The following is an 11460-nucleotide window of genomic DNA, read 5'->3' on the forward strand; positions in this document are numbered from 1 at the left end:
CAGCTCTCGGTTCTCACCTGCCCCAAACTGTTTTACTCAAGTCTCATTCAGTTCACCACCAGCCCCCAAAGAGCTGCTCAAACCCAAACTTTAGGGTTACACTGACTCCTCCCTTCACGGCCCAGTCCTGTCAACTGGAGCTCTGAGACTCCCAAACCCAGCACTTCTCATCTATCCAGCAGCCACTTCCTGCGTCTTCCCTTATCCTCAGCAGCCGGCACTATCCTGTAACACCCCCCATAATCTTGCCAGCTCCACCTGGGTCCTCTGGGAGCCGCTCACATGGGCCCACAGCCCATGAGGGCCCATGGGACATGGACCTACTGCCTGCAGACTCACTCCTCCTGCATCCACCCTTTAGACGGCACCCCGTCCACATGACGCCATCAGGTCCCTGGGCTGCTGCTTCCCTCCCAGGGTCTAATCCCTGAGAAAGGGGTCCGAGCCACATGGAGCCCGCGGGCATTTATTCTCCCCGCCTGTGGTGACGTTTCTCCTCCATCGGCATGGGCCAGGCCTCTTCCCAGGCAGCCCCTGGCCCACTTGGCAGAAGCCAAGGCTGCCCCTTAGAACAAGACTATGGGGTGGCCTGTGAGCAGAGCCTCAACACACAGGTCAACTGCCCTGAACCTCAAGTCTGGGACCGGCAAGAGGCCAAGGAGACCAGGGGAGGACAGGCCATACAGGCACAAGGATCCCTTGCAGGGACGAGCAACACCTATTATTCCCACGCCCAGGAACTTCATGGGCCCCCTGCTGCTGGTGCTGGGGGATCCAAGTCCTCATGGGCAGCAGGACACTAAGAGACCTGGGAGCTCCCTCCCTGGCAGCCAGGACCACCATGCTCCTGCACTTCAGCCTCTGCTGTCTCCTTCTCACCCTCCATAATCAGCTGCCAAGAGTGCCTGGGGGCATCCCACCTCCACAGCAGGCCACCCTTCCACCTCCAGGCCCTGTGAAGCCAGCCATGGTTTTAGCATCCACTGTGGCCTCCTTCCCTGGCCACCTGAGTACCTTCTGTAGCTTTGGTATACACTTTCATAAGCTAGGGTCCCAAATCTGAGCTCTCAGACCCTGATCTTTCAAATACAGATGACCCACCAGCTGACACCTGCTCCCATACCCAGGCCTGACCACCAGACTACCTTCTCCTCCTGGTCCATTAGTGCCTCATCCTACACACCACATCCCAGGGCCAAAGCCACACCCCACATCCGATTACATCCTTGGGGTATGGGAGCATGGCCCTGGTCACTCAGACCCCGACTTGAAGCCTGAAGCCACCCGTCACCTCACCTCTGGACACTGCAGTTTCTTCGGCTACGCACACAGGCCACCTGGGGCCCTGCTGGACCATCCTGTCTCCTGCACCATTAGCCTTCACTGTGGATGCCTCAGACACCTTAGCTTCCCCACTAACGACACTGTATGATTTTCACATATTTATTATAAAAGTCACCAATAAGACAATGCACTCCTCTCCCAGCCACTGTGGCACAGACAACAGTAACTCATGCAGGACACGGTTCAGGTCTGTGTTTGCAACAGTCGGCCCTCCACAACTTCCAAAGTGGGACTTGGCTTTTAATGGCACAGTCCCAGGGAGCCTGCCTTGTTCATGGGGTCATCCCCAAGGGCCTGCCTGCTCCCTTAGGTCCTGAAAACTCTGACAGGCAGGCACTGCCCTCCCACCTGACAGAGGGGCAGACCAAAGTCTGAGGCTTTATAGGGCACAGTAAAAACAGGAGTGCAAGGTACTGAGAGTTTACCAAGCCAGGGACTGGTTTCCCACACCTCTCACCTCAGGTCCACGCCTCTTGGTAAGGGAGATTCTGTTCTCACCACTGAGGCAGGTGAAACCACTTCAGGGCAGTGTACATGTGGCGCATGGACCAGTTTACCTACTCCACACCATAGTAAGACATGGCCTTAAATTTCAGGAACACTCAGAGCTTAAAAACTGTTTACACTCATTAAAAAAGTTATGGCAGCAGTAAGGCCTCTGCAGAGCCAACAGGCCTGCTCTGCGTTGGGGCTATAGCACTCGTCCACGGACACTGGTGCATGCCACCCTGAACTCCTGGTTGTCACATGGATGTTCCGCTTCACAGGTTCCCTAATCAGCATCCTTTATTTTCTTTCAAAAAGGGAAAAACACCTCCAATTCCTGGAAAGGTCTGCTTGCCCTGAGTGCTGCTCACACAGCCCGGTGCTGGGCAGTGCTTCGCAACCCTCATTCAATGGTAAATAAAGCCTCAGACTTTGGTCTGCCCCTCTGTCAGACTGCACCGCAGACTGCAGCCATTACCTGAACTCATCTACCACCCTCTGAGCTCATTAGGGCTGCCATGAAGTCCACTATCAGGGTTGCTTTGTGTAGGACACCTGCCTGTGGGCTGTCTACTGACTGCCAAATCCAGCTCGGCTCACGTCCTGTGGAGAGTTTGGGCAGCATGAGTGCATGGCGGCAGTTAGGCCTGCAACAGGTGGGTCTGGGATTCACTGCCTTTCCTGTTTGTCAGCTGCTGGAGGTGATGGGGGCTGGGGCTGCATCCCCACCAGGCGGAGTCTCTCAAGGAAAGGCTTGTCCCCAGGACACCTGACAGTGGTCACTGGGTTCAGAGGGAAGTACATGGTCAGCCCTGCCAGGAGGTGCCACTCCCTACAGTGTCCCCCCAGCCCACCAATGTGTTTGAAGCTGAGCCCCAAGCTCTGCCCCGAGGGCTGAGGTCCTCCTCACAAAGCCCTGTGCGGTCTTAGACAGGAAATGCTCTGCTGCTACACCTGGAAGTTTTCAAAGACACCCCCACACCAAGAGAGTCTTTGCAAAGAATGCCCAATCCCCAGGACATACACCTGAACCCTCACCTGTGAACACAGCAGGGGGCTCAGAACTGCCAGGCTTGCTCACAAAATAGCAGATGTGTCCAGAAGTGTGGCATGGTGTCGACAGGCACTTAACATTAAGAGACCCCACCTGAAACAAAGCACATGATGGCATGTGCTCCTAGGGCTCACAAGCACATGACCCGCTGGTCCCACAGGTCTCATCTAAGACCCCGCACCCACCCCACAGCAGGATGTAGATCTTGCTGGTGACCATGGGACTCAGTCTTTAAGTGTGCCCCAGGGATGGGGACCATCCTGGAACCTGGCATTTGCTGTCATGCAAAACTAAAGAGGCTTATTTTGTTTTCTCTCTCAAAATTGGACTAAATCTGAACCGAGTGTCTTGCTAGAAAAGATGGTTTTCCTCCTTAGGTGCTTGGCCTTTTATTCTGTTTTCCTCTGTCTCCCCTCCCCCCCCCACCTCTTTACTGCAAAAGTGTTCAAATCTACAAAAAATTAAAATAAAGTGAACGAACATCAGTATGACCTTTACCCAAGTCGCCAAATACTGACAGTCCCCACATCTGCGACATGTGCTCTTTCCACACACACACGTGTTTCAAGTCCCACACATTCTGAGAAATTGCCCCTAAATATTCCAACCACAATTCCTAAGAAAAGGACATTCTCCCTTTAGTCGCCGTTTTCACATTGATTTGCTTGTGATGCTCCCAACAGAGGGGACTGTGCAGGTCCAGATAGCCCCACGAGGCCCTCCACCCATCTGCAGGTCAGGCCATCACCAGAGCCCAAGCCCTCACGTGCCCCTCTGGGTCCCTGGAGTAACAAAGTGGACAGCCAGAAGGGGGAGGCAGTATTCCCACTGTGCCATCTCCCCACACTATGTTCTAGGGCCTGGTGTCCTTGTTGGTTCACTCCTCACCTGAAGTGTGGACAGGTGTGTGACCTTGTGAGTCAGGGCCCCAATCCGGTCATCACCCCCATACACCTTCAACCCCGGCTCCAGCTTAACCAGCTTCTCATTCCCGCCAGCATGGTCCCTGGAAGTCAAAAAGGAGACCTGGGACTACTTGCTGACACAAAGGGGGTTTGCTTGCTTATCAATCCTGACCAAATGGAATTTTTATTTGACAAGTTACATTTCTCAGCAATAGAAACGTATCTTCTAACACAGGAAACTGGCTTCTTGTCTGTCACTTAGCTTCACTGAAAAGAACATTCTCAGGCACCCCATTCCCATGCCAGGCATTTCTGTGCCCCTGCCCTGTTGCTGCGGAAGCTGCTAGAGCTGATGAAACAAATTACGAACACCTGGATAATCCCTACCTCAAAGTTCCCGTGCTTTGGGCACACCAGGGTCACCTGAGTCAGATTTGACTCTCCCACAGCCTGACACAGTTGACCCACAGGTGGCCTGCAGGGTAGGAGATCTAAAAGCCCCCAGGTGATTCTGACCCACCCTGAGAAGATCGTGAAGCTGTCTTCTAAATGGCAATGCCCAGCCATCTGAGGGTGATCTGTCTGCCCAGGGGCCGGCCTGAAATGACCTCTCAGATGATTCTAATGTGCTATTAGAGCTGAGGAACCTCCTGGGCCTTCATCCAGGGGCTCCCAGTGCTCCCCAAGGGTCAGCCTGAGCAGCCCTTCAGACAGGGGGTCAGGAGAAACGCTCCATTCCTGGGCTTTGTGGGGCTGGTTATACCAGGGCGAGCCCAGTGGGGCCCTGAATGCAGGGCTGGGAGTGTGCCGACGCCTGAAGATCTGCAGTTTCAGAACAAGGTGAGGACTTTTCAGTCCCTAAGGAATGCCTGCTCCTCACTACACATTCACCCATGGACTCTTCTGATGGGCCCAGAAACTGCAGGGCCTGAGATAACAGGCTCCTCTGCCCTCTCCCCTCAGAGGGCCGTTACACACAGGCCAGGGCCAGCCCCACAGCAAGCTCACTGCCACCACTGATAAGTGGGAGGGAGGCACAGGCTGTGCCCTCGAATTCTGTTTGGGGCCTGGTTTAGGGTTTATGTTCTATCGTAAACATAAGATGCTGAGAAAACCCTCCAGAAAAACAAAGTCTGATGTGGGAGTTACTAGGTGTGAAAAAGAGAAGCAAACTGTGCAAGGCTCGGGCAGGGGAGGCTTTGTGCAGCCACACGAAGGCCCAGGAGTCTGGCGAGGCACAGCGGGAGCAGATTACCCAAAAGTAAGAGCAGCAGAGCTAAGTAGCCCAGAGCCAAGGGCAAGGCTGCAGACTCATCCCTAGAGGAATTAGCACCTGATGCCCCAGTGGTTAAACAACCCCAAAGACTCAGCAACTTAGTTACATCAATCCAGACATTTTCGCCATTTAACAAACTTTGGCTAAACCACATCCAAGCAATATTCTGGGTCAAAGGCCTCATTTGATTACCAGGAGAAAGCTGCGCAGGAGGCAGAGCTCCTGCAGGCTGAATGATAGCGATGCTACAGGGACATGTTCATTCGCAGGCACTAGCTACCCTCGAGCAGTTATTTGCAAAATTCAGAGCCAAGTGAATGTTTTCTCTTCAGCTTTGAAGAGCTTCATAAGTTTCAAAAATCAAAAAAAAAAAAAGGGGCCTTGGACAGACAACTCTAGTCCTAAACTCAAACATGGGTGCTTTTTCATCCTTTAGCCTTCGAATAAATATCAAAAATATACAACCTCTTCAAATATGGCTAATGATTCTTAAAAACACTAATGTCTAATCTAGTTTCTTCCTTGTCACCAAGGCCAATATCTCATCACACAAGCCCAAGCACTATCAGAGACCTGCTGGAGGTCCTCCTGCAGTAGAAGGATCCACAGTGCAAGCATCTCCCCAGAGAGTCACCTAGTTACCAGACCCTGTCACAGGGTGGAGGGGCCAGGGCCTGAAAGATATAGGGAATCAGGTGGCAGTATAAAGGCTGAAGCCGGAAGTTTTCTCAGAATCCCACTGGAGGTCAATCTTCAGGTGCATAGTGGACACAGCTGTGGGGGCAGAAGTGACTCAGGCTGCCAGCTGTGGGAGGGCCCAGAGAGCCTGCAGAACCCTGCCCCATCCCGCCCTTGGGGTGTGCCTAGAATGGAGTAGTCAGGCTCAATCAACTCTGCTGGCCTGGAAGGAGCTTGGCCTCCAGGGTGGAGCACTTACCAATGGTGGTGGGTGGTGAGCAGTGTGGTCAGCTTCACACCGTGCTTCTTCACCATTTCTATAACCTGCAACCAAGCGTGAAGCAGGACAAAGGCCATCATCACACTCCCAGAGTTGGCTCAACAGCCTGCAGGGTGGGTGGGGTTGCCCAGCAGAACTCAGGATGTGCCAGGAGGGGCTGGGCCCATCCTGACTCTAATGACTCAGGGTAACTTCAGTAGAGCAGGGTGATTGTAGCCTTTTTCTCTCTTGATCCACTTGGCAGCTCAGTCCTCAACACACCCCCGCACCCTCAACTGCTTCAAGCCCCTCTGGCCGAAGGCACAAAGCCTCAAGGAAGAGAAGACAGTGCCAAGGATAGTCCTTGCTCCTCTGCCAAGGGACAGGTCCTTTTCTCTCTACACAAAAGCCTCTGGTCACCCCACGCCTTTCACTGGCCCTTTGCCCCGATAACAGTGGTTAGACACTAGTTTAATTGTTTGTAAAAAAAAAAAAAATTAAATGGATTGATTTCCATTTAGCTTTAGCCAAGTTACAAGAACACCACAGTGATCAAACCCATCAGGGGATGAAGAATTGGTTCTGAGACCATGCCTCCCACCTTCTGGGGCTGCACTGGGTCCACGATGGCAGCCTCCTTGGTGTCATCATCAATAATCAGGTACATGTAGTTGTCAGTCAGAGCAGGCAGTAACTCAACCTTCATGGCGCCCTGTTCCACTGTCAAGCTCTTCCTCAAATCTGTGTGATGGAGGAGGATTCCCAGCAGGGCTGGACCTGAAGACAAGTGTAGCTTTGGTCAGTGTCCACATGAGGCCACATCAGGCATACACTTCAAAAGGAGTCCTTGATGACCCAGCAGTAGGGGCATCCTGGGGATGTGACATCCCAGGACAAGATGAGGTGAGCATTCAAGAGTGAGGCTTGCTATGCAGGGTTTTCTAAGTTTCTTTGATAGAGAAAGAATATCCTCCCTTAACCATATCAGTAAGGAAAATCTAGAAGACGATTCATGTTCATAGTCATGGAAACTGGCTCTTCCGGATTTATGATCCTTTCTTTTTCAAGAGTTCTAAAAAGACAGAAGTACGGTTTGTGGCTGTGAACATTGGCATATGACTATCGTCAGTTCTGGGTTGTTCACACCAACTCAAAAACCATGAAGGGAGGAACCCAGAGTGAAAGTACCAAGCTGGGCCATTTCTCATCCACAGCACAGTGCTGCCTCTCTGGCTAACACAGCCTGAGTCACCTGTAGTTACAGCCCTTCTCGGGCCTCCAGCCATAAAAGAAAACAATATTCACTTTCAAATGGCAGAAACTAGAAACTTGGATAATGCACAAAAAACTACCAGAAATGGACGTTGGCCACCATTGTTCTAGACTCAGATATGCAGAATACAGAATCACCATCCAATTGAGCCAAAGGACTCTGCCAGGGTAGCCAGGAGTGACCAACAGGCAAAAGCATCCTTTAACCAGCAGACAGGTGCCAGAATATTTTTAACAATGAAACTCCTATTATTCAATCTAAAAATGCCCAGAGGCTCCAATAATATTTTAAGTCTTAGTGTGAAAGGATCTAAAACCACATAACAAAAGGCAATAGAAGACAGCCATGAAGTTCTGGGGCAGGTGCTGGGATAGGGGCCTCTCCCCAAAAGGGATCCAGGAATCCGGCAGCACCTACTGACTGACAAGCCACATGCACAGGGACTGTCATGCAGAATTCAACCTTATCTGCCATGGCCAGGGAAATTGCCTGAACTCTAGCTTTAATGGTCACATAGAGATATCCAACCCCCTCTTTTGACAACCAGTTGGGCATTTTCCAGGCCCTTCTCCTCATGCACAGCAAAATGCACACTTTTGTATGATCAAGTTTGTGATGTTCCACCTCCCCTGAGCCCCAGTGCTATCTGAGCCTGAGAAGGACTACACTATGCAGAGCATAGTGTATATATTGGGGATGGGGTGGGGGTGGAAGGAAAGCAGAAGGACTGAAACAACAACACGAGTCTTGGAGCATCCTCCTCAAAAGGGGACCCCATTTATATGTTTTCCACAGAACATCACTAGCACTGCCCAGGTGAAGGAAATATTCACAGTTGGTGCCATCAGAGCCTTAGAAACCTGAGGAATGTGCCATTATCTCCAAGGAAAGAATTCATTTGGTGTGTTCACCACTAGAAACCTTTTTCCTTTTCCAAAAATTATATCACCTAGCCCACCACTGCCTGAGAAATGCTCTCAGTTCACTGGTTTGCAACTGTGACCTTTCGTGTAATCAGAGTGTGCAGGTCTGTGCCGACCTGCAGCCTATGGTCTGGATGAAGTCCTGAGACATGTTTTGTTTGGCTTCTTTTGAATAGGGTCCTCAGCAATGGTGATACATCAACCACTCTGACACCTTGACTGCTTTCAGTGGGATTTGAAAATGGCCAAGGATGGCTTCACTGCTTGTTCCATATGCCTACCAAGTGCCCTGTGCTTATTTAGCTGTTAACTAGCTCCCAGAGACTCAGGTTAATCTATTCTCCCTATTGCTCCATCAGCCAGATAAGATATCAAGAAATAAATAAAAGATTTTTTTAAAAAGGTCAAAATAGTCCAACAAAGCCAAGATTCTCAGTGAGAATCGACTTTGACAGCAGGAAGAGCAGGCTGTTGGAGGCCAGTGTGTGCCCAACGCCTCTCATCTTAGAGGCACGTTTGGAAACAGAGCCAGGGAGGGCCAAGGTCCCACAGCTCACAGAACCCAGCATTGTAGGAACCCAAGTATTGCTCTAGGGTTCTGCCCTTTGCCATTACTTAAGAATTGCGTGCCTCGGGTTTTTCTTGTCAGCCAGAGCTCACATGAAAAGATATGATTTACTTTGTGGAGAATATATACAGCATTCCATGGAGCTCTAGACACAGTCACATCACCCCAAGGCATTAGAAATACGGGGTTTGTGTGGGGTGGAAGGATGAAAGTATGTGGGAACCCCTGCACCACCAGGGTCAAGAAGGGTGAAGGCTGACAGGCTGACCGCAGGGAGGCAGATCCAAGAGCCCAGGAATACAAATCTCCTTACCTAGCACAAATCCGTCAGCAACTCGAGCTGACCAGTTACCCCACTCTCTGTCTTCAGCCCTCTCAAATTCTGACCCAACTGCTGTGCAGCCTTTCTCGACCCCAATCGGCCTGCTCGCTGCTGTCAGCGAGGGTTAAAATCCTGTGTTGATAAAAAACAGCGTCAGCCGTGGCGGCCGGGTGACTCGCTGCCGACCCATCTGCGCGGGCCCGCGGGCTACGCCTGCGCCCAACGCCCGGCTGCGGGCCGCCGGCGCCTCTGGAACGCCTTGGGGAGTGCGCGGCCGGCCTAACCGCCGTTACCCGACTGCGACGCCGGCCAGGACTCTCGAACCTGGCGGCTCCCTCGCTCCCGGCTGGTCCCGGACCCCCGGCCTCTGTCACTGTCAGCCCTGCCCCGGCCCTGGCCGGCCCCGGCCGACCTACCCAGGCCGCGACGGGTGCAGGCGGCTCCCAGGGCAGCGAGACTCTGGCGGCGGAGCAGCAGGTAGCCCAGCACCGTGACAGGAGACGAGCGGGCCACGGCGCGAGGGGCAGTGTCAGCTTGCTACAGCCAATCAGTGCCCCCTTCGCGTCCCCTTCCCACCTCCCGACCAATCTACTCGCAACCAAACCCCAGCCCACTGCCCGCCCCGCTTCCCGACCAATCAAAGCTAGGTTTCCATATCCGCCCAATCAACGCTCACGTCTAGACTCGTGCTCGCCCCCCGCTGGCTGGAAGCAGGGAGGTGATAGTAGCCAAGGAGCAACGTTAGAGCCTCTGCCTCTCTCCGGGAACTAAACCCGCGCTCCAAGGCCCGGCACCCCCGAAGCAGCCACTAGACGGCGGCTCCCCAGAGGACGAGCGCCGCGACTCCGGATCACCCAGCGACGCGCAAAGAGGAACGGGCCTTCGCAGACGAAACAGCGCTCCGAGGTAGTTCGTCCTATCGGGATAGCCGTAAACTTCAGGGGACAGGCCCCAGCAGAGTCCACGTGACTCCAGGGGCACAGGTCAGGAGCCATGGCGGCATCTAGGCCTCTGTCTCGCTTCTGGGAGTGGGGGAAGAACATCGTGTGCGTGGGCAGGAACTACGCGGACCACGTTAGGGAAATGCAGAGCGCTGTGCTCAGCGAGCCTGTACTCTTCCTGAAGCCGTCCACCGCTTACGTCCCCGAGGGTTCGCCCATCCTCATGCCTGTGTACAGCCACAACCTGCACCACGAGCTCGAGCTGGGCGTGGTGATGGGCAAGCGCAGCCGCGCAGTCCCGGAGGCCGCGGCCATGGACTACGTGGCCGGTTATGCCCTGTGCCTGGACATGACCGCTAGGGACGTGCAGAACGAGTGCAAGAAGAAAGGTCTGCCCTGGACTCTGGCCAAGAGCTTCACAACTTCCTGCCCCGTTAGCGCGTTTGTGCCCAAAGAGAAGATCCCTGACCCTCACAACCTAAAGCTCTGGCTCAAGGTCAACGGCGAACTCAGGCAGGAGGGTGAAACATCCTCCATGATCTTTACCATCCCTTACATCATCAGCTACGTTACGAAGATAATTACCTTGGAAGAAGGAGATATTATCTTGACTGGGACACCAAAAGGAGTTGGACCCGTTAAAGAAAACGATGAGATCCTGGCCGGCATCCACGGGATTCTCAGTATGAGATTTAAGGTGGAAAGGCCAGAATATTGAGTCTACAAAGCGTCCGTAATGGCTTAAGTTTCAGGAGAGAAGGGAGTCGGACAGAAGCAAGCAAAGGGTATTAAAAGTGACAGTCCTTTAATAAGTAACCAAAAGATGATTTGATTGGATTGCTATGCCTCAACTCAGGGAAAATGGAACCTCCAAGGAAACACGAGCTACAAGAGCTAGGTCAGAATGGAAAGGAAAAAGAGTGCCTTTCTTCTAGGAAACAACCAGAATAAAGTATTTGTGATGGCTCCAGTGAGGAGAATTTATCAAACAAAATGCTAAGAAGACTTCTTTCCTAAAACTGGACTGGTTAAGACTTTTCAGTGGGTCATTCTGGGATTTACTGTTCAAGAATTAAAATCTGCAGAGGAAGTTGAAAAGCATGTTTCAAGTGTTTCCCACATTTTTTGATCATGATAATCATCTGGAGGTATTTGTAAAAATTAAAATTTCCAAATTGCTGGCCCATACTAGGCCCACTATATTAATTAGCAGAATTAATCTTCAGCACGCCAAGTGATTCTAAACTGAAATGTGGAAAAACACTACTTCATAGAATCAGTTAATTTAAAATTTTATTTAATAAATTAACAATGATTAATGACCTCACTCGTTTGTACCCTGGCTTATAGAATCTGAGTTTAAGAGATAATTTTGAAACTACTGAAAACTGAAAATCCAAATAAAGATGCTGGGTATTGTGTGGCCTAAAA

General features: G+C 51.9%; 2 protein-coding genes across 2 annotated transcripts in view; one reads left to right on the forward strand and one right to left on the reverse strand.

The window, feature by feature from the left end:
* The window catches only part of HAGH (hydroxyacylglutathione hydrolase), a 17636-nt gene extending 8013 nt beyond the window's left edge, over positions 1-9623 (reverse strand). The window contains exons 1-5 of the mRNA XM_023521468.1: positions 9505-9623; positions 6604-6779; positions 6003-6067; positions 3773-3890; positions 2805-2977 (exon numbers count right to left, since the gene is read on the reverse strand). Of these exons, the coding sequence (XP_023377236.1) occupies positions 2805-2977; positions 3773-3890; positions 6003-6067; positions 6604-6708 (461 nt within the window). The 5' untranslated portion in view covers positions 6709-6779; positions 9505-9623. The remainder of the gene's footprint in view (positions 1-2804; positions 2978-3772; positions 3891-6002; positions 6068-6603; positions 6780-9504) is intronic.
* A 153-nt stretch (positions 9624-9776) lies between these two features.
* On the forward strand, positions 9777-11460 carry FAHD1 (fumarylacetoacetate hydrolase domain containing 1). The gene has a single exon (XM_011376884.2). It carries the CDS (start codon positions 10082-10084, stop codon positions 10745-10747), a length of 666 nt encoding a protein of 221 aa, XP_011375186.1. The 5' UTR covers positions 9777-10081; the 3' UTR covers positions 10748-11460.

Source organism: Pteropus vampyrus, unplaced genomic scaffold (genome assembly GCF_000151845.1).
Source record: "Pteropus vampyrus isolate Shadow unplaced genomic scaffold, Pvam_2.0 Scaffold303, whole genome shotgun sequence".
Lineage (NCBI taxonomy): Eukaryota > Metazoa > Chordata > Mammalia > Chiroptera > Pteropodidae > Pteropus > Pteropus vampyrus.